General features: G+C 41.8%; 1 protein-coding gene across 2 annotated transcripts in view; it reads right to left on the bottom strand.

Moving 5' to 3' along the window:
* Nucleotides 1-9523: 9523 nt before the first annotated feature.
* The window catches only part of hhatlb (hedgehog acyltransferase like, b), a 31934-nt gene continuing 18126 nt past the window's right edge, over nt 9524-23331 (bottom strand). For both annotated transcript variants that reach the window (XM_061921281.1, XM_061921280.1), the window contains 5 exons: nt 18950-19094; nt 18836-18871; nt 18565-18766; nt 18333-18474; nt 9524-9826 (listed from right to left, as the gene is read on the bottom strand). In XM_061921281.1, coding sequence (XP_061777265.1) covers nt 9645-9826; nt 18333-18474; nt 18565-18766; nt 18836-18871; nt 18950-19094 — 707 coding nt within the window. In that variant the 3' untranslated portion in view covers nt 9524-9644. The remainder of the gene's footprint in view (nt 9827-18332; nt 18475-18564; nt 18767-18835; nt 18872-18949; nt 19095-23331) is intronic.

Raw genomic sequence — 23331 nt, 5'->3', positions numbered from 1 at the left:
AGAGTGCGTTTCCTTTGAGTAAGGCCGAGGCGTGCCCCAATCGTACGGCCGGCGAAACGGTGACCTTTTTTGTGAAGAGAGAGGCACCCAGCACTTTCAGACGGAAAGTACCGTCCGCAGCCCCTGTGAGACAAAAGGCGTCGCTGGCACGCGTGAGTTTGATCCTCAGATCCACCGAGTTGAGAAGGAGTCTCTCGCTGAAAAGAATGTCTGCGTGGAGGGGTCCTAGTAGCTGAACCTCTTTAGATTCAGCCGTGTAACCGGCTCTGATGTTGAGTCCTTTGTTTGGTCCGTTCGCTGTTTCTATAGAGTCTATTGAGCCGCCGGTGTCTTTGTGGAATAACCCGGCTGAGAATTGACTTCTGAGTGTGGCTTCAGAATAGTTTAGTAGCGTTTCAATTATCGCCCTGTATGGGTGTGTGGCGCTGGATTGAGAAATCAGTCTTTCCCCGAGCATAATGTCGCATTGGCTGAAGATGGTGTTTAGAGGATAATTGATGAGACCCACATTGGCGTCGTTTGGGATATTTGATCCATCGGCGCGGGTAATTTTAACCCGCAGGTAAAGTAATGTGTCATTCAGATCCAAGTACTTTTCACCTTCTCCCGGGATGAAAAATTCAATAGGACCCCCGTCAGTGATGGCGGATAGCGGTAGGACTTCTGTGTAGGATTTATCATCGATAGACATCTGAGTCATAGGAGCTGAAAATAAATCCAGCTCGGCCATCGTGCATTCGGCCGAATTTTGATGTAAAAGAGCCATCTTTTTTCTTTTTTTTTTAAAATATATCGTGTGAGGGAACGACGGTCCTTCTCTTTGAAAACCTTTTACCGACTGATTTTCTTCTCCCCAGATGACGGCGTTTTTTACCACTCGTTGAGAGACGTCGTCCCGGGGGTCTCTTTCGGGGTTGTCTAGCCAGGACCATTATTCCTCCTGATCCGTCTTGTACCCCACTACCCATTTTTCCAACGGCATGACTGAATACGTCGGAAGCGATATTTTTTGCCGCTGTTTTAAGATGAGGTTTGACCAGGGCAAAACCTCTTTTCACCAGAGGTGATACAAAACGAAACAACCTGGAAAACACGGAGCCTATCCCACGCCCGTACATCACAGGTGAACCTGTGAAACCGGGGAGGGAACCCCCCACCTGGCTTTCGTAATAACCCACTAAACGTAGAGGGTCGTGCATGGGTTGACTCATTCTCATTGTTGTTGGTTTTACTTTCTAACGGGTCTAAAGTGGAGCTTCGCGATGGTCTTTCCAAAGGTGAAGTCGACGTGTTTGTTCTGATCAGATTTAATCTCCACCCTGATGTTTTCAATGTGATTTTTCGAGACGGGTAAATAGTAGGCGGGGTTAAAACACTTGGTGACAATCTCACCGTAAGCTCCCTCTACACTCACGATTCTCAAAAGAGGAGCATAAGCGTCGCCTACTATCTGAGGTCGCACCACGTCACTGTAACAGTAGAGATGGTAGAAACCGGCGTTTATATCCGCGGGATAGGGGGCCGACCCCCGGTCAAAGTTGATCCACTTTCCAGGTTTCACTCCCATGATGTAAGCCAGGGAAGGGGAAAAACGAAAATGAGTTTGACCCCCTGATTGATAGGAGATTCGCTTTTTAACATCGTCAAAGGCTATCCTCACATCGTTGTCAATTTTTTGTAAAGATTCATTCAGTTCATTTATGAATCGTGTAATGTTCTCATAACATCCCCCTCTCAATTCTTGACGGTAAACTATCCCCATTCCAGGATTGCTTTCAGGTCCCACCGGTGGAGGTCTCTTTAGCCATTCATAAAATGCTCCGTTAGAAACATTATACCATGAGCGAGGGTATGAAATCTCTGTTAAGGCCACCTCCCATGAGCCTGCTAAATCTATATGTTGACTTAAATCTATCTGGTAATGGGAACTTTTGTTTTCTTTAAATACGTTGAGGCTGGCGTTGGAGGGTAAGGTGAGGTAAAAACCCTCGTTGCAGGAATGATCCATAATGCTCGATGATCTTTAGACTGTGAGGCTCATCAAAGGCATCAGATTGTTTTATACATTTGTAAGGAGGTCAGCGTCCACCCAACTGTTGAATTTTTCGGGCCAGTTTTTCCAGTGCACTAGAACTTGTTTTTTGCCACCGACCGTACGTCGTTTTAGAATTTCCTCCACATGATAGCGCTTGTCCTCGCTCTCTTTTACTTTCTGCAACTCGGCTTCGTAAAAAGAACCCTCTATTATTTCACCGTCAAAATCTTTCAGTCTGTATGCCGGGGGAGATCGATGGAGACGTCGTGTTATTGTAAACACCTCGTCTGTAAAACTCTGTTCATATTTTTTATCAAACACTCCTCTCACTTTGGATATTCTCACCATATCTCCCGTGGCAAATTTGTATTTGCGTTTGAATGCTGTGAATGAGCCGTAGAGATTCTCAAACACTTGAGGGGTATTTTCCAAAGTCACATCCACCGGTTTCATTTTAATACTGCTGTGATATCCGTGATTGTAGCTTTTTACCAAGTCTTGTAAGACGTCTAGGTAGCGCCTGGTGTTGTTGGCTGTAAAATATCTCCACATTCTCCCTTTCAGAGTACGATTAAATCTTTCAACCACCGAAGCTTTGAGATCGCTGGCCGTAGAAAAATGTACAATATTGTGTTTCTTCATCAGAGCTTGAAAACTCTTGTTAAAAAATTCTTTTCCCGCGTCGGTTTGGAGTTTGCGAGGAATCTGACTTTCCCCCAACACCGATTGAAACGATTCAACCACCTCCACGGACGTCTTTCTCCTCAAAACCCTCACATAGGCCTTCTTGGAAAATACATCTATGACCGTTAATAAATAATTATAACCGTCGTTATATTCAGCCAAGGCTTGCATGTCACAGAGGTCGGCTTGAAACTGGGTTAAAGGTCGCGGGACAAAGACTCTGTTTCTTGGAAAATGAATGCGAACCGGTTTATGGAGTGTATAGGCGTCCTGTCCCGTTAAATATTCTTGAACTTTTTCTTTTGTGACACGTTGCCCCGTTTCATCCTGCACAGCTCGACGGAGTCGATCTACCCCTCCAAAACTACCCGGGTGTGCGGGTGTATGGTATGCTTTTTCCATAGCTTTCTCCATTGTGGAAAGACAAAGAGAAATGAACTCGTGTTGCTTGGTACACATTTCTTTTATTCATTCATGGAAACAACACAATGAATCTAAAACAGTTTGTTTTTATTCATTCATGGACACCACACAGCGAATCTAAAACAATTTTTTTCTATAAACTATAAACTATAATCAAGGTTTGATGTAAAACAGGTATACCGTAGGTGAATTTAATCGCTTCGTGCAGTTTTTGTAGTTCAAACAAAACGTTGACGGGGATGTCGCATCGTAGACGATACATCGACATATCAACAAACAGAGCATATAAAATGAACACGTGATAAGGAGAAGGTTGAAAAGACTTTTCTTTAGACCATTCCTTCAAAATTGATTCAAAAATGTCAAAGTCAAAAGCATGAGAGACAACGGATTTCCAGGTAGCTTCCCAGGTAGGCTTAGAGCGGGCATAATCAAGAATAATTTGTAGTTTTTGAGGTTTGTCTCGTTTTAGAACATACGCTTCCATCGCGTCAATCAACGGGTAAATAACAGCGTGGTTCTCGATGGAGTTTACAAGTTTTCTCCAATAATTACCCATCTTTTTTGTAATTATTCCAACACTCTGTCACCATATCCAGATGTCTCAAAATCGTTTCATCACCCCGTACCAACTCGTTGTACACGTCATCTATGGCCCACCAGACATTTCTCTCTGATTTCAGCTGAGACAGCAGAGAGTCGGCGTAGGATTCGACCCTTGAATCCTCAGCCTCGATGCGACGAAGCATCAGCAAGCGTTGAATGGCTTGAATGAATTTAGACGTACGCAGAGTCTTGATGAGTCCGTCGTAGTTGTACAGGAGAAAGTCCTCTTCATAGGGTTCCAGGCACGGGTGGTTTCTCTGGCTCGGATGGTTCACCCGACAACCGTAACATTCGCTCTGCCTGAACTGGCGGATGGCCTCGTTGAGGAGATGAAACACGGCCGTTTTCACCGTGCTGGTGAAAAGCAACCACTTCCCCCCATCGGTTTCATCATCGATGTGCAACGGGGGGTCCAAGAGTGACAGGGATGGTGACGGGGGTGGTGGCGGGGACGGCGGAGGTGTTATGATGATCAGGTCATTCTCCTTTTCCTCCTCCTTCCTATCGTCATCTGGCAAAGACTGCGTAGCGTTGTCGGTTTTCACCCCCCATCTGCAGAAACATCTGCCGAAGCGACACGTCTCATCGTCGCTCACCACCTCCGATCCAGCCGTCGTTTCAGGAGGGTTAAAGATCTCGGCCATGTTTGCTTCATCAGTCGTGTTTACGGATGGTTTGAAATCGTCCTGTGGTATAAGACGGGTCTTTACGCGTCTGATGGTCTTGTTTGCCATTTTCTTGTTTGAGATCCGTGCGTTCAAAAAAGGGAGCCAATATGGTCTGGTCGAAAAAAAAATTGCAGGGTGGGGGTTGTTTTTATAGGGAGGGTCGAAAAAAAAGTCTCGACCAATCAAACTAACGCTATGATTTTCAAAGGGTATTGGACGAGTCGGTGGAGGGGGTGTTTCCTTGAAGGTTATTGGTTGAAACTGAAGCGGGGGAGGTCCTTTCGTCCTCCGTCGGGGGTGTGGTCTCAAAGGACAACTTTCTTCTCGTCGTCAGCATGCTTTTCCATTGTCGACTGCTTCGGAACAAGTCGTTTATTTTCTCCTTCATCGACGCCATTCGCTCTCGCCATGCCACGATGGGTACGACCACCAACGGTGTAAACACCCCGCATTCATCGTTGAAAGACTCCAGGGAAAAGACATCGGGCTCGGTCCACTGAGCCGTATAGGTACCGGTGATTTTTGGAGCACGGAGACTGGCACGTAAAAACCAACGACCCGAGGCTGAAGATTTCGTCTCCCAGGTAGCGCTGAACAGAATTCTTCTCTCATTCAACTCATCCATCGTCGGGTAAGTAAACAAGCTTCCTTTTACGCGTTTATCCACCGGTGAAGGATCACGCCACAGGAAATCGGGCATTGCCAGTCTTAAAACTTCCCAATCCACGGTAGATAACGATGAAAATATCGAGAAAGGGCTTCCGTCTCTTCTTTCTTTTAGCTGAAATAAGCAGATATCACCCATTTCGTATCTGAATACAAATCCAAAAGATCCCTCCATCCCGTACGCTTCCAAATCCCATTTCTCACGCAAAGATTCGGTCGGCGGCATCTGAATACGATTTAGAAACACTCGACTTTTTTGCGGAGCGTCAATGTAAGTTTTATTATTTTTATAAATCGAAACAGGCGTTTCACTAATCATGACCGAATCGAACAAAGTCTTTACGCTAACGTATAAAGCTCCAAATAATGACTAAGCCTTACACTGCCCTTTTGTACCCCTCGTGTGTGTGTGTGTGTGTGTGTGTGTGTGTGTGTGTGTGTGTGCGTGTGTGTGTGTGTGTGTGAAGTGCGTGCGTGTCCACATCTCCACACGTAACATTCCCAGCCATCAATACATCGAAATCTGGAAGTTGTTTCAAACGATCGTAAACATTTAAACTATCAAATATATGGTCACATGCTGCTCAGATGACATTGCTTTCTTAAAAAAACTGAACCCTCCTCTGTTCCCTGTCAGGTCTTAACTCCACCCTCTTCCTGGTTTAACCACTCCCACCGCAGGTCTTAACTCTGCCCTCTTTCTGTTTAAAACTCCACCCTCTTCCTGGTTTAACCACTCCCACCGCAGGTCTTAACTCCACCCTCTTCCGGGTAAGCCACACCCACTTGACCTTGATATTTGAACCTGACATTTGAACCTGACCTTTAACCTTGACCTTTAACCTTGACCCCCTCATAAATCATTAACCTTTGAACTTGACCCCTCATAAATCATTGACCTTTGACCTTGAGGGTCATAAATCATTGTTTTATGGGGGGTCATAAATCACTTTTGACTAAAGGTAGGGACTTAACTTCTCTCACCTGCTCCCAGTGCCACCCACACTGCTTTAAATGTAACTTAGATATTGGGTTTCACTATGTAAAGCGCTTTGAGTCACTAGAGAAAAGCGCTAGATATTAAAACTCATCTATATACTCTATTCTTTAAATAGACCTCCTTTTTAGACCAGTTGATCTGCCGCTTCTTTTCTTTTTTCTCCTATGCCCCCCCCTCCCTTGTGGTCCGATGACCATGGATGAAGTACTGGCTGTCCAGAGTCGGGACCCAGGATGGACCGCTCGCCCGTGTATCGGTTGGGGACGTCTCTACGCTGCTGATCCGCCTCCGCTTGAGATGGTTTCCTGTGGACGGGACTCTCGCTGCTGTCTTGGATCCGCTTTGGACTGAACTCTCGCGGCTGTGTTGGAGCCACTATGGATTGAACTTTCACAGTATCATGTTAGACCCGCTCGACATCCATTGCTTTCGGTCCCCTAGAGGGGGGCGGGGGGGTTGCCCACATCTGAGGTCCTCTCCAAGGTTTCTCATAGTCCGCATTGTCACTGGCGTCCCACTGGATGTGAATTCTCCCTGCCCACTGGGTGTGAGTTTTCCTTGCCCTTTTGTGGGTTCTTCCGAGGATGTTGTAGTCGTAATGATTTGTGCAGTCCTTTGAGACATTTGTGATTTGGGGCTATATAAATAAACATTGATTGATTGATTGAAAACTCATCTGTATACTCTAGCCTTTAAATAGACCTCCTTTTTAGACCAGTTGATCTGCCGCTTCTTTTCTTTTTTCTCCTATGTCCCCCCCTCCCTTGTGGAGGGTGTCCGGTCCGATGACCATGGATGAAGTACTGGCTGTCCAGAGTCGGGACCCAGGATGGACCGCTCGCCCGTGTATCGGTTTGGGACATCTCTATGCTGCTGATCCGCCTCCGCTTGGGATGGTTTCCTGTGGACGGGACTCTCGCTGCTGTCTTGGATCCGCTTTGGACTGAACTCTCGCGGCTGTGTTGGAGCCACTATGGATTGAACTTTCACAGTATCATGTTAGACCCGCTCGACATCCATTGCTTTCGGTCCCCTAGAGGGGGGGGGGGTTGCCCACATCTGAGGTCCTCTCCAAGGTTTCTCATAGTCCGCATTGTCACTGGCGTCCCACTGGATGTGAATTCTCCCTGCCCACTGGGTGTGAGTTTTCCTTGCCCTTTAGTGGGTTCTTCCGAGGATGTTGTAGTCGTAATGATTTGTGCAGTCCTTTGAGACATTTGTGATTTGGGGCTATATAAATAAACATTGATTGATTGAAAACTCATCTGTATACTCTAGCCTTTAAATAGACCTCCTTTTTAGACCAGTTGATCTGCCGCTTCTTTTCTTTTTTCTCCTATGTCCCCACCTCCCTTGTGGAGGGTGTCCGGTCCGATGACCATGGATGAAGTACTGGCTGTCCAGAGTTGAGACCCAGGATGGACCGCTCGCCTGTGTATCGGTTGGGGACGTCTCTACGCTGCTGATCCGCCTCCGCTTGAGATGGTTTCCTGTGGACGGGACTCTCGCTGCTGTCTTGGATCCGCTTTGAACTGAACTCTCGCGGCTGTGTTGGAGCCACTATGGATTGAACTTTCACAGTATCATGTTAGACCCGCTCGACATCCATTGCTTTCGGTCCCCTAGAGGGGGGTGGGGGTTGCCCACATCTGAGGTCCTCTCCAAGGTTTCTCATAGTCCGCATTGTCACTGGCGTCCCACTGGATGTGAATTCTCCCTGCCCACTGGGTGTGAGTTTTCCTTGCCCTTTAGTGGGTTCTTCCGAGGATGTTGTAGTCGTAATGATTTGTGCAGTCCTTTGAGACATTTGTGATTTGGGGCTATATAAATAAACATTGATTGATTGAAAACTCATCTGTATACTCTAGCCTTTAAATAGACCTCCTTTTTAGACCAGTTGATCTGCCGCTTCTTTTCTTTTTTCTCCTATGTCCCCACCTCCCTTGTGGAGGGTGTCCGGTCCGATGACCATGGATGAAGTACTGGCTGTCCAGAGTTGAGACCCAGGATGGACCGCTCGCCTGTGTATCGGTTGGGGACGTCTCTACGCTGCTGATCCGCCTCCGCTTGAGATGGTTTCCTGTGGACGGGACTCTCGCTGCTGTCTTGGATCCGCTTTGAACTGAACTCTCGCGGCTGTGTTGGAGCCACTATGGATTGAACTTTCACAGTATCATGTTAGACCCGCTCGACATCCATTGCTTTCGGTCCCCTAGAGGGGGGTGGGGGTTGCCCACATCTGAGGTCCTCTCCAAGGTTTCTCATAGTCCGCATTGTCACTGGCGTCCCACTGGATGTGAATTCTCCCTGCCCACTGGGTGTGAGTTTTCCTTGCCCTTTAGTGGGTTCTTCCGAGGATGTTGTAGTCGTAATGATTTGTGCAGTCCTTTGAGACATTTGTGATTTGGGGCTATATAAATAAACATTGATTGATTGAAAACTCATCTGTATACTCTAGCCTTTAAATAGACCTCCTTTTTAGACCAGTTGATCTGCCGCTTCTTTTCTTTTTTCTCCTATGTCCCCACCTCCCTTGTGGAGGGTGTCCGGTCCGATGACCATGGATGAAGTACTGGCTGTCCAGAGTTGAGACCCAGGATGGACCGCTCGCCTGTGTATCGGTTGGGGACGTCTCTACGCTGCTGATCCGCCTCCGCTTGAGATGGTTTCCTGTGGACGGGACTCTCGCTGCTGTCTTGGATCCGCTTTGGACTGAACTCTCGCGGCTGTGTTGGAGCCACTATGGATTGAACTTTCACAGTATCATGTTAGACCCGCTCGACATCCATTGCTTTCGTCCCCCTAGAGGGGGGGGGGGTTGCCCACATCTGAGGTCCTCTCCAAGGTTTCTCATAGTCAGCATTGTCACTGGCGTCCCACTGGATGTGAATTCTCCCTGCCCACTGGGTGTGAGTTTTCCTTGCCCTTTTGTGGGTTCTTCCGAGGATGTTGTAGTCGTAATGATTTGTGATTTGGGGCTATATAAATAAACATTGATTGATTGATTGATAAATATAATTCACTTCACTTCACTAGGAGGCTATGGGGAAGACTTAAGACACGTTTGGATGGCGTTCCCGGCTGGCCTGGGAACGCTTCGGGATCCTCCGGGAGTAGCTGGAAGAAGTGGCTGGGGAGAGGGAAGTCTGGGCTTCCCTGCTTAGGCTGCTGCCCCCGCGACCCGACCTCGGATAATATCCGATATATATAGATAGATATATATATATACCCCCAGCGGGCCTTTTTAATATCTCCCTAATTCTGAGGTCTCAAGGTTGGCAAGTACGATCATGAGCCCAGTATAGAGATGTCACACACACACGAACCAACAGGTGGCGCCAAACGGGAGTTTTTCCACCAGGGTGACCAGGGCAGCGAGTGCCTCCATGCTTGTTAGCAAGTTGCAACGCGGCAAAAAAAAAAAAAAAAAGTCAGCGAATGTCAAGGTAAGAAATGTCTTTTTATTGTCTATTTCTTACTTAACCCCAAATTCCTTGCAGCTCATTTAAATATGGAACTGTTATTCCCTGCTAGGATGGTCACCATGTTCTGATGATGTCATCTACTCGGCTTTCTTCTTGCTGGGATCAGCGAGGGCTTGCGCCGCTGAGGCCGGACTTTCAGCCGCAGGGGGCGGCAGCGGATCGGGATCGTCCACGAGGGCCTGCCGCCTCTCCTGCTCCTTGATGACTTGAATGAGGCAGTAAGTGACGAACATGACCGTGATGGTGGTGAAGGGGAAACCTGTCCCGGGAGGGGGGAGGGTTAGAACTATGAAGACTGTTCATTTTTTTATTCAAAGAAAAATTATACAATTAATTTTTCAAACTTAGATTCACTGACTTTGGCTCATTTTATGTGAAGAACATATATCCGAATATATATTTAATGACCACACACCATTCACCCCCCCTACACATTTCTGGTATCTATAAGACAGAGGAGTCCAAAGTGCGGTTGAAAGATTTTCAAAACATAAAAAGTGATATAAAGGAGCAAACGGGTGAAATGTAACAAGAAAATGTTGCAATGTTTAACACAAAGCTGCCATGCAGGCTGTTTCTTTCTTTAAACAAATAATAATGAATCAAAATCAATGTCATGAATTATTGACCTATTCAAGGCTCCAATTAGGTCACGTTAAATTTTCCACTTTGAGATATTTTTGGGGGGAAAATTTAGCTTATTTTGTGTTTGCCATATAAAAAAAATGAGTTTTTTTTTTTAAAGAAGGGCCTAAAATGAACAAACAAAAAACATAAACAACAATAACATTCATACTTGACGGATAAATCTGAAGTTGATCTCGATTATTGTGTTAAAAGCAAACAGTAAAAAAATCTATAATTTATTATTTATCACTTTGATGAGTAGGAGCCTTTTGGATCTCCAATAATTTTAGTGTGATTTGTATTTAAGTGTCATTGCTACAAAAATAATAATGAATCAAAATCAATGTCATTATGAATTATTCGGCTCCAATTACGTCACGTTAAATTTTCCACTTTGAGATATTTTTGGGGGGAAAATTTAGATTATTTTGTGTTTGCCATATAAAAAAAATAGCTGTTTTTTTAAAGAAGGGTCTGAAATTAACAAACAAAAAACATAAACAACAATAAAACTTATAATTGACGGATAAATCTGAAGTTGATCTCGAGATTATTGTGTTAAAAGTAAACAGTAAAAAAATGTATAATTTATTTTTTAACACATTTTAAGAGTAGGACCCTTTTGGATCTCCAATAATTTTAGTGTGATTTGTATTTAAGTGTCATTGCTCCAAAAATAATAATGAATCAAAATCAATGTCATTATGAATTATTCGGCTCCAATTACGTCACGTTAAATTTTCCACTTTGAGATATTTTTTGGGGGAAAATTTAGCTTATTTTGTGTTTGCCATATAAAAAAAATGAGCTGTTTTTTAAAGAAGGGCCTAAAATGAACAAAAAAAATACATAAACAACAATAAAACTTATTATTGACGGATGAATCTGAAGTTGATCTCGAGATTATTGTGTTAAAAGTAAACAGTAAAAAAAATTATAATTTATTTTTAACACTTTAATGAGTAGGACACTTTTGGATCCCCAATAATTTTAGTGTGATTTGTATTTAAGTGTCATTGCTCCAAAAATAATAATGAATCAAAATCAATGTCATTATGAATTATTGACCTATTCAAGGCTCCAATTACGTCACGTTAAATTTTCCACTTTGAGATATTTTTTGGGGAAATTTTAGCTTATTTTGTGTTTGCCATATAAAAAAAATTAGCTGTTTTTTTTAAAGAAGGGCCTAAAATGAACAAACAAAAAACATAAACAACAATAAAACTTATAATTGACGGATAAATCTGAAGTTGATCTCGATTATTGTGTTAAAAGTAAACAGTAAAAAAATGTATAATTTATTTTTTAACACATTTTAAGAGTAGGACCCTTTCTGATCTCCAATAATTTTAGTGTGATTTGTATTTAAGTGCCATTGCTCCAAAAATAATAATGAATCAAAATCAATGTCATTATGAATTATTGACCTATTCACGGCTCCAATTACGTCACGTTAAATTTTCCACTTTGAGATATTTTTGGGGGAAAATTTAGCTTATTTTGTGTTTGCCATATAAAAAAAATGAGCTGTTTTTTTAAAGAAGGGCCTAAAATGAACAAACAAAAAACATAAACAACAATAAAACTTATAATTGACGGATAGATCTGAAGTTGATCTCGATTATTGTGTTAAAAGTAAACAGTAAAAAAATGTATAATTTATTTTTTAACACTTTAATGAGTAGGACTGCTCTGTTCCATAGTAAAGCGTCACGTCATCTTTCGGGAATGTAAACAAGGCAACACCGGCTGTGTTTGTGTTGCTAAATGCAGCCGCAATACACCTTTTCCCATCTACATCTTTCTTCTTTGACGTCTCCATTGTTAATTGAACAAATTGCAAAAGATTCAGCAACATAAATGTCCAGAATACTGTGTAATTATGCGATTAAAGCAGACTACTAATAGCTTGGATCGGGCTGGAAAAAAATGTCCGCGACAATCCGAGACGTCACGCGCACGCGTCATCATACCGACGTTTTCAACAGGATACTTCGCGCGAAATTTAAAATTGCAATTTAGTAAACTAAAAAGGCCGTATTGGCATGTGTTGCAATGTTAATATTTCATCATTGATATATAAACTATCAGACTGCGTGGTCGGCCTTTAAGAATTCTCCATGTTATTTATGTTTCGGATACTTTATTTTGAAGCATTTCTTGAGAGTGTCACTTCCGCTTCCTTCCTGAAGGTGTCCCTTCCGCTTCCCGTTTGACGTGCGTTAATGTGTGCTGACTTGTTTCTCTGCTATGTTTAATCGATGCTCTAGTCTTCGACGATGTAAGTATGTTTATTATTATATAAAACTCATTTACTTTTATTAATAGACACCACTATGTTTGTGTAACATTTACTGGTGTTTTATTAATATTATTAGTGCTGTGTTGTCAGAATGCTACGAGCTAAGATAGCATTGCTGCTACTAAAGTGGCTAGCTCACGTGCTATTGTGAAAATGCAATATATTATGTCTCTAGTACTTTATTTAGCAGGGGTGTCCAAAGTGCGGCCCGGGGGCCATTTGTGGCCCGCAGCTAATCGTTTAACGGCCCGCCACACATTCTGGAAACTATTGCAAAAATAATTAAACATAAAAAATATTGGAATGAGGTAAAATATACCGAGCAAAAGTTGCAATGTTGACACAAAGTTGCCATGCAGGCTGTTTTTTTTTTCTTTTGTCTTTATTTTACCTTGTAAAAACCATCGTTACCATGATTTAATTAACGTGGACCCCGACTTAAACAAGTTGAAAAACTTATTCGGGTGTTACCATTTAGTGGTTACTTGTACTGAATATGCACTGTACTGTGCAATCTACTAATTACAAGTTTCAATCAATCAATTATTATTTTTTTTTGCCATTGCTCCAAAAAAAAAATGACAAAAAATCCATGTTATAATGAATTATTTTCAAAGCTCCAATTAGGTCAAATATTTCACTTTAAAATGTTTTATGTGGTAAATATTGCATATATTGTGTAGACGCCGTATAAAAACAAATGTTTTCTTTGACAAAAGAGCATAAAACAAACAAAATAATAGTTTAAACGTAAAATTGACAAATATATCTGAAGTTGATCTCGTAACTTATTTGTGATTACTCAAAAATATTAAAGAATTAAAATCAATGGTCAATCAATCAATGTTTATTTATATAGCCCCAAATCACAAATGTCTCAAAGGACTGCACAAATCATTACGACTACAACATCCTCGGAAGAACCCACAAAAGGGCAAGGAAAACTCACACCCAGTGGGCAGGGAGAATTCACATCCAGTGGGACGCCAGTGACAATGCTGACTATGAGAAACCTTGGAGAGGACCTCAGATGTGGGCAACCCCCCCCCGCCCCTCTAGGGGACCGAAAGCAATGGATGTCGAGCGGGTCTAACATGATACTGTGAAAGTTCAATCCATAGTGGCTCCAACACAGCCGCGAGAGTTCAGTTCAAAGCGGATCCAAGACCGCAGCGAGAGTCCCGTCCACAGGAAACCATCTCAAGCGGATGTGTCCTACATTGTTGATCTTTTAGGGCTCTAATTACCAAATACTGCATATTTCAGTTTTACTATTAAAAAAACTAAGATCTTTTTGACAGAAAAGCCATAAAACCTTTTTTTTTTATGTTGATATAGAGATTTACTGTAAGCGTTAAATAAAAATAATAAAAATGTTACTTATTTTTAACATTTTAATAACTGAGACCCTTTATGGTCCCTGGAAACCCAATAGGTAAAATAAATGTTTTTTGAATCCATATATTTTGTTAAGGTTTGAAAATAAAAAATATCAAAATGGCCCCCGCATGCTTTAATTTTTCCATGTGCGGCCCTCAGTGGAAAAAGTTTGGACACCCCTAACTTAGAGCATACCTACAGGCATAATATATGTACCGTATATCCTTGAATTGCCGCCAGGGAGCTAATTAGTTCAGTGTTTCCCACAGGTGAGGCATCTATTTGTGGTGGTGTGGTCGGGCGGCGGCGGCGATCACCAAGATGAACGCGGAGTTGGAATATAATTACAACACTTTATGTACATATTTATATAATATTTACATATTTATATAATATGTTACTACAATCTCCATTCACAGACAGAGTCCCATTGCTTTTATGAGCGGTCGAACGAGTCAAAGGCCAAATTTTAATTATTTCGTGGAGGGCCGCCACAAATAAATTAATGAGTGGGAAACCCTGTAGTTTAAGGCCTCTTCTCACTCCCGCATTTACCAAAGGCATGCGGTAAAAGTAAGCATGCGCTAATTATTTTAAAACCTCTTCTCACTCCGGCACGTACCAAAGGCATGCAGTAAAAATTTGAGTGTGATGTAAGCTTGGACCTTAAATCCTATTGAATAGCTCTTAATTGTCTTCCCTTTATGCGATTTCAAATTATTGAAATCAGCCTCCTTCATTTTGAAAATGATGACAGGGAAAGTGTCACTCGTGACGTCACGAGTTTGACCCGGCGGTAATACTAAGCATGCGCTAATTATTTTGCGAAGCGAGTTTGACCCGGCAGTAATTCAAGTCAGGTGCATACTATATGCCCTGCGGCAATTCAAGGAAATATGGTATATTGTTGTTTAGATAAATGACATAAATGTCGATGGGTGTTTGTTTGTGGTTTACAGATACTAACTGAACCTAATACAACCCAATATGCACCATTAAAGTTGGACAAGTCCAAATGATGACCGTGTGTTCTCTGACCGGAACCCCAACGTGGTCAATATCCCAAAAAAAAAAACAGTCGCAGAGTTGAATACTCAACAGAAGTACTTGAACTCCTCCACTCGGGAGTTCAAGTACCTTTCTTCCACTCATGCTTAATAGTCGTGTGAAGCTATTTATTGGCAAACAACTGTCTTTACTCTTTTTTTAAACCAAAATGACAAAAGAAAGTACCCAAATGACCCTGATCAAAAGTTAACATACCCCAGTGACTTTGATCTGATAACATGCACACAAGTTGACACCAAACAGGTTTGAATGGCTAATCAAGGTTCCAATCCTCACCTGTGACCTGTTTCTTTGTAATTAATGTGCAAGTATGAAAGCTCAGTGAGTTTCTGGGCTTCTGACAGACAATTGCATATTTCATCCAGTGCTGCACCGATGTTTCTGGATTCTGAGTCACGGGGAAGGCAAAAGAATTGTCCTAAAGGATCTGCGAGAAGAGGTAATTGAACCGCATGATACAGGAAAAGGGTATAATTGAGAATGGCAATCAGCATTGTTCAAACGCTGATTAAGAAGTGGAAAATGAGGGATTCGGGTAGACCCGCAAAGATTTCTGCCACAACTGCCAGGAAAACTGTTCGAGGTGCAAAGAAAAATCCACAAATAACTTCAGCTGAAAGGCAGGACTCTCTGAAAAATTGTGTGGCTTTTTCAAAATGCACAATAAGGAGGCACTTGAAGAAAAATGGGCCAGAAGAAAGCCATCACTCTAAATGACTTTTTATTACAGAAGTTTTGAGGCTTTGGCGTAATGCAGGGGTGTCCAAACTTTTTCCACTGAGGGCCGCACACAGAAATATTAAGGCATGCTGGTGCCATTTTGATATTTTTCATTTTTAAACCATACCAAAATAAATGGATTTTTTATTTTACCTTTAGGGGTCCCGGGGACCATAAAGGGTCTCAGTCATTAAAATGTTAAAAATAAGTCAAATTATTATTATTTTTAATTATTTAACACTTACCGTACATCTCTATATCAACTTGAGGTTGATATGAAGTAAAAAAAAAAAGAAAAGAAAAGGGATTTATGCCATTTTTGTCAAATAACTTAGTTTTTATAGTAAAACTGAAATATTTAGTAATTAAAACCATAAAAGATCAATAATGCAGGACACCATTGATTTTAATTCACTATTATTTTTTGGAGTAATCACAGTGTAAAGATGAATAAAATCCCACTAAATATCTTTGGGATCCACAAGGTGCTCCATTCATAAAGGAATACATTTTTATCATATATATATATATATATATATATATATTTTTTTTTTTTTTTTTTAACTTTCAACACTTACGTTACAAGATCAACTTCAGATATATCTGCCGATTTTACATTTAAACTATTGTTTTGTTTTATGGTCTTTTGTAAATAAAACTTTGATGTTTTTATATGGCAACCACACAATATATGCAATATTTTTTGCACGTAAAACATTTTAAAGTCAAGTTTTTGAAGTAATTAGAGCCTTGAAAATAATTGATTATAACATAGATTTTGTGTTTTGTTTGTTTGTTTGAGCAATGGAAAAACAATTTTTAAAAACAGCCTGCATGGCAGCTTAGTGTCAACATTGCAACTTTTTCTCGTTAGATTTCACCTCATTCCACTTTTTCAAACGTTTTTTTAATTTATTTTTGAAATAGCATTTCCAGAATGTGTGGTGCAATTAGCTGCGGGCCGCACTTTGGACACCCCTGGCGTAATTTAAGAGGGATGCTTTGTGACATCTGCGCAGAAATGGCTTTCTTCTGGCGACTCGACCATGCAGCCCATTTTTCTGGCCAATAAATCATAAATCCTCCCAGGGTGTGTAAACTTATGAGCACGACTGTATGTTTATTGAGATAAGGTGCAAACGCTGGCTGAGTAACAACAATAAGAACATGAGACAAGGGTTAAAGGCCTACTGGAACCCACTACTACCGACCACGCAGTCTGATAGTTTTTGTATCAATGATGAAATCTTAACATTGCAACACATGCCAATATGGCCTTTTTAGTTTAATAAATTGCAATTTTAAATTTCGCGCCGAAATATCCTGCTGAAACGTCTCGGTATGATGACGCGTGCGCGTGAAATCACAGATTGTCGAGGATATTTAGTTCCAGCATCATTCACAGCTATAAGTCGTCTGTTTTTATCGCGAAATTCCGCAGTATTCTGGACATCTGTGTTGCTGAATCTTTTGCAATTTGTTCAATGAACAATGGAGACGTCAAAGAAGAAAGCTGTAGGTGGGAAGCGGTGTATTGCGGAAGGCTTTAGCTACACAAACATAGCCGGTGTTTCATTGTTTACATTCCCGAAAGATGACGGTGAAGCTTTACTACGGAACAGAGCGGTCAAGCAAACACGGTTGGATTGGACCACACACACAAAGTACAGTGTATTATGCAGCGATCATTTCGAAAGATCGTGTTTCGAAGAGGGTCCTTTGCGAAGGGCAGAGATGGGCATCGCCACCACCCGTCGACTGGTGCTGTAGTAAGGTGCGGGGCCGACCTTCAGGTTGTACAGGCACGACCATATAATCTCACTAAAACACTAGTAACACAATAAGCAGATAAGGGATTTTCCAGAATTATCCTAGTAAATGTGTCTAATAACATCTGAATCGCTCCCACTGAATAGTCTTTTTTCTATAATAATAATAATAATGGATTAGATTTATATCGCGCTTTTCTATTGTTAGATACTCAAAGCGCTCACAGAGAAGTGGGAACCCATCATTCATTCACACCTGGTGGTAAGCTACATCTGTAGCCACAGCTGCCCTGGGGTAGACTGACGGAAGCGTGGCTGCCAGTTTGCCCCTACGGTCCCTCCGACCACCACCAATCATTCATTCATCATTCATTCACCAGTGTGAGCGGCACCAGGGGCAAAGGGTGAAGTGTCCTGCCCAAGGACACAACGGCAGCGATTTGGATGTTAATAGGTGGGAAGCGAACCTGCAACCCTCAGGTTTCTGGCACGGCCGCTCTACCCACTACGCCATGCCGCCCCCTTCTAGTCCTTCACTCTCACTTTCCTCATCCATGAATCTTTTATCCTTGCTCAAATTAATGGGGGACTCGTCGCTTCCTCGGCCCGAATCGCTCTGGCTGCAGGTGGCCATGATTGTAAACAATGTGAGGATGTGAGGAGCTCCACAACCCGTGACGTCACGCACACATCGTCTGCTACTTCCGGTAAAGGCAGGGCTTTTTTATTAGTGACCAAAAGTAGTGAACTTTATCGTCGATGTTCTCTACTAAATCCTTTCAGCAAAAATACGGCAATATCGCGAAATGATCAAGTATGACACATAGAATGGACCTGCTATTTAAATAAGAAAATCTCATTTCAGTAGGCCTTTAAAAATAAAAAATAAGGATCACCTTTGAGCAGCAGCCGCTTGGCGACCAGCTGGGCAAAGTCCAGACTGTTGAGAGCCAGCGTGTTGTACAGAACGATGGTCCAGAAGTTGAAGATGTTGAAGACGGCTCTGACGCGGCGGCACATGGCCTCGGACATCGCCATCTTTAAAAAGGAAAAACCGCCAAGCTCAACTCCCCAAGAAAAACCACACCGGTCTCCTTGGCCAGAAACCAAAGTCAAGACTTGACGTACCTCAAAAGACAGCAGAGGCTCCGCGGAGAACAACTTGGCGGCCCACATCTCAAAGTTGAGTCCGACGCAGTTGAAGAAGGCCCAGATGAGGACCACCTTGCTGGGTCCCAGCCAGAGGACGGTGACGGCGTAGGTGCACAGCGAGGCCAGCAACTCCTCCAGCACGCCGTCGTGTTTGCCCCCCAGGCGATTGTACACGTACCTTTTTTTTTGGGGAGGGAGACCCCGTCAGAACCACCACTCTGCCCAGGGTCCCGCTCAGGATACTCACTTGCACAACCACTCGTTGATCCCCCGGTCGAAGTGCCTGAGAGAGAGAGCGGGGGAGCAGAATAAACAGAAGCTGTCGGCGAGTCCAGAACCGGCGAAGAAGGTCCCGACTCACGTTTCGGCAAAGACGTAAAGCATGGTGATGCACTTGGGAGGCTTGGGCGGGTCCAGGTGGTCCAGTCTGCACACGGTGTTGATGACTCCGAACATGACCGCCGCCTTCACCCAATCATAGAGCAGGTTGAAGTAGGCCACGCCCACTGCAAACAACGCACTCACTCCTAAGACACAATAGTACTGATACCTTCAATTCCGGACTATGAGCCGCTACTTTTTCCCTACGCTGCGAACCCCACGGCTTAAACACGGTGCGACTAATATGCCAACAGCCTAAATGCTAATCATTTTTTTAAAAAGAGCAAAGACAGTATTATTGTTTGTGCTGTGGCGCCAACTACGGGCGAATGTATTTCAATTTAAAGCTTCGAACCGGAAGTACAAGTGCCTTTCCGTCTTCTAACTGTCCATAGCGTTTCTACTCGTGCGCAATTTTCATTCATCGCTCCAAGTAACGTTTGTAAGTTTTAAATGATAAATAAATGAGAAATGGGTTGTACTTGTATAGCGCTTTTCTACCTTCAAGGTACTCAAAGCGCTTTGAGACTACTTACACATTTACCCATTCACACACTGATGGAGGGAGCTGCCATGCAAGGCGGTCACCAGGACCCATCAGGAGCAAGGGTGAAATGTCTTGCTCAGGACACAACGGACGTGAGGCTTCTTACTCACGTCTGTAGGAGTGTTTTTGTGCATATTTGCACGTGCTATCATAATGAAGCTATCGTTGTTAACATTAGCTAATATGCTAACTGGTTTACGACTGTTTTAATAGTATTAACCACAAATTCACAATAGCATTCTTTTTGACGCCATCTTAGGTCTCCTTGGCCAGAAACCAAAGTCAAGACTTGACAAACCTCAAAAAACAGCAGAGGCTCCGCTTCAAAAGCTTCGAACCGGAAGTATAAGTGCCTTTCCGTCTTCTAACTTTCCATAGCGTTTCTACTCGCACGCAATCTTCATTCATCGCTCCAAGTAACGTTTGTAAGTTTAACAATATAACTAAAACAATTCTTACTTACTCACGTCTGTAGGAGTGTTTTCGTGCATATTTGCACGTGCTATCATAATGAAGCTATCGTTGTTAGCATTAGCTAAAATGCTAACTGGTTTACGACTGTTTTAATATTATTAACCACAAATTCACAATAGCATTCTTTTTGACGCCATCTTAGGTCGAATGCATTTGAATTGAAAGCTTCGAACCGGAAGTATAAATGCCTTTCCATCTTCTAAATGTCTATAGCGTTTCTACTCGTATGTATTCTGCATTCATCGCTCCATGCAACGTTTGTAAGTTTTACAACATAACAAAAACAATTCTTACTTACTCACGTCTGTAGGAGTGTTTCCGTGCATATTTGCATGTGCTACCGTATTGAAGCTATCGTTGTTAGCATGAGCTAATATGGTAATATGTTTACGACTGTGTGTTACTATTATTAACGCTCAATGGCATTATTTTTGACGCCATCTAAGAGTGAACATATTTAAATTTAAAGCTTCGAACCGGAAGTACAAGTGCCATTCCGTGTTCTAATTGTCCATAGCGTTTCTACTCGTACGCATTCTGCATTCATCGCTCCGAGCAACGTTTGTAAGTTTTAGAATATAACTAAAACAATTCTTACTCACGCCTGTAGGAGTGTTTTCGTGCACATTTGTGCATGCTATCATAATGAAGCTGTCGTTGTTAGCATTAGCTAATATGCTAACTGGTTTACGACTGTTTTAATATAATTAACCACATTAACATTCTTTTTGACGCCATCTAAGGGTAAATGTATTTCAATTTAAAGCTTCGAACCGGAAGTATTAGTGCCTTTCCGTCGTTCAACTGTCCATGGCGTATCTACTCGTACGCATTCTGCATTCATCGCTCCAAGCAACGTTTAAGTTTTACAATATAACAAAAACAATCCTTACCTACTCACGTCTGTAGGAGTGTTTCCGTGCATATTTGTACGTGCTATCATTATGAAGCTATCGTTATTAGCATGAGCTAATATGCTAACATGTTTATGACTGTGTGTTACGATTATTAACGCACAATGGCATTCTTTTTGACGCCATCTACGGGTGAATGTAATTTAATTTAAAGCTTCGAACCGGAAGTATAAGTGCCTTTCCGTCTTCTAACTGTCCATGGCGTTTCTACTCGTTTCTACTCGAATACCTTTCTTCAGATCGGCGCAACCAAGCATGTTATGTAGGTTACAATATATCTAAAACAGTCCGTACTTACCACGTCTGTTCTTACATATTGTACTGCTAACATACGAAGCTTCGTTATGTAGCATGACTAATAGTGGAAACAGGGTGAGTACGACTGTTTTTTACGATTATCAACGCACAATGGCATTCTTTTTGACGCCATCTACAGGTGAATGTAATTAAATTTAAAGTTTCGAACCGGAAGTATAAGTGCCTTTCCGTCTTCTAACTGTCCATGGCGTTTCTACTCGTACGTGTTCTTCATTCGTCGCACCAAGCAACGTTTGTAAGTTTTACAATAGAACTAAACAATCCTTACTTACTCACGTCTGTAGGAGTGTTTGCGTGCATATTTCTACGTGCTATCGTTATTAGCATTAGCTAATATGCTAACTGGTTTACGACTGTGTGTTAATATTATTAACCACAATAGCATTCTTTTTGACGCCCTTTAAGGGCGAACGTATTTCAATTCAAAGCTTCGAACCAGAAGTACAAGACCCATTCAGTCTTTTAACTATCCACAGCGTAACTACTCGTTGCTCCGAGCAACGTTTGTAAGTTTTACAGTATAACTAAAACAATCCTTACTTACTCACGTCTGTAGGAGTGTTTCTGTACATATTTGTACGTGCTATCATTATGAAGCTATCGTTGTTAGCATTAGCTAATATGCTAACAGTGTCTGTGTTAGTATTGTTGACTTAATATTGTTTCAGTTTCACAAATTCCTCAGTAATTCACCAAAATGTCACCTTGGAGTTATTGAGTCTGTTTAACCACATATTTGTACGTGCTATCGTCGTTAGCATTAGCTAATAAGCTAACGGGGTTATGTGTTAGAATTATTAGCTTAATGTCGTTTCAGTTTACAAATTCCTCAGTAAATTCACCAAAATGTCACTGTGGAGTTATCGAGTCTGTTTAACCACATATTTGTACGTGCTATTGTCGTTAGCATTAGCTAATATGCTAACAGTGTCTGTTTTAGTATTATTAACTTAATATTGTTTCAGTTCCACAAATTCCTCAGTAATTCACCAAAATGTCACCGTGGAGTTAGCAAGTCTGTTTAACCACATATTTGTACGTGCTATTGTCGTTAGCATTAGCTAATAAGCTAACAGTGTTATGTGATAGTATTATTAGCCTAATATTGTATCAGTTTCACAAATTCCTCAGTAAATTCACCACAATGTCACCGTAGAGTTATCGAGTCTGTTTAACCACATATTTGTACGTGCTATCGTCGTTAGCATTAGCTAATAAGCTATCAGTGTTGTGTTAGTATTATTAGCGTAATATTGTTTCAGTTTCACAAATTCCTCAGTAAATTCACCACAATGTCACCGTAGAGTTATCGAGTCTGTTTAACCACATATTTGTACGTGCTATCGTCGTTAGCATTAGCTAATAAGCTAAAAGTGTTATGTGTTGGTATTATGAGCTTAATATTGTTTCAGTTTCACAAATTCCTCAGTAAATTCACCACAATGTCACCGTAGAGTTATCGAGTGTTTAACCACATATTTGTACGTGCTATCGTTGTTAGCTTTAGCTAATAAGCTAACAGTGTTGTGTTAATATTATTAGCCTAATATTGTTTCAGTTTCACAAATTCCTCAGTAAATTCACCACAATGTCACCGTAGAGTTATCGAGTCTGTTTAACCACATATTTGTACGTGCTATCGTCGTTAGCATTAGCTAATAAGCTAACAGTGTTATGTGTTGGTATTATTAGCTTAATATTGTTTCAGTTTCACAAATTCCTCAGTAAATTCACGACAATGTCACCGTAGAGTTATCCAGTCTGTTTAACCACATATTTATACGTGCTATCGTTGTTAGCATTAGCTAATAAGCTAACAGTGTTGTGTGTTATTATTATTAGCGTAATATTGTTTGTTTCACAAATTCCTCAGTAAATTCACCACAATGTCACCGTAGAGTTATCGAGTCTGTTTAACCACATATTTGTACGTGCTATCGTCGTTAGCATTAGCTAATAAGCTAACAGTGTTATGTGTTGGTATTATTAGCGTAATATTGTTTCAGTTTCACAAATTCCTCAGTAAATTCACCACAATTTCACCGTGGAGTTAGAGTCTGTTTAACCACATATTTGTACGGGCTATCGTCGTTAGCATTAGCTAATAAG

The sequence above is a fragment of the Nerophis ophidion genome, linkage group LG15 (genome assembly GCF_033978795.1).
Source record: "Nerophis ophidion isolate RoL-2023_Sa linkage group LG15, RoL_Noph_v1.0, whole genome shotgun sequence".
Taxonomy (NCBI): Eukaryota; Metazoa; Chordata; class Actinopteri; order Syngnathiformes; family Syngnathidae; genus Nerophis; species Nerophis ophidion.
This window is presented reverse-complemented; position numbering and strand designations above follow the sequence as displayed.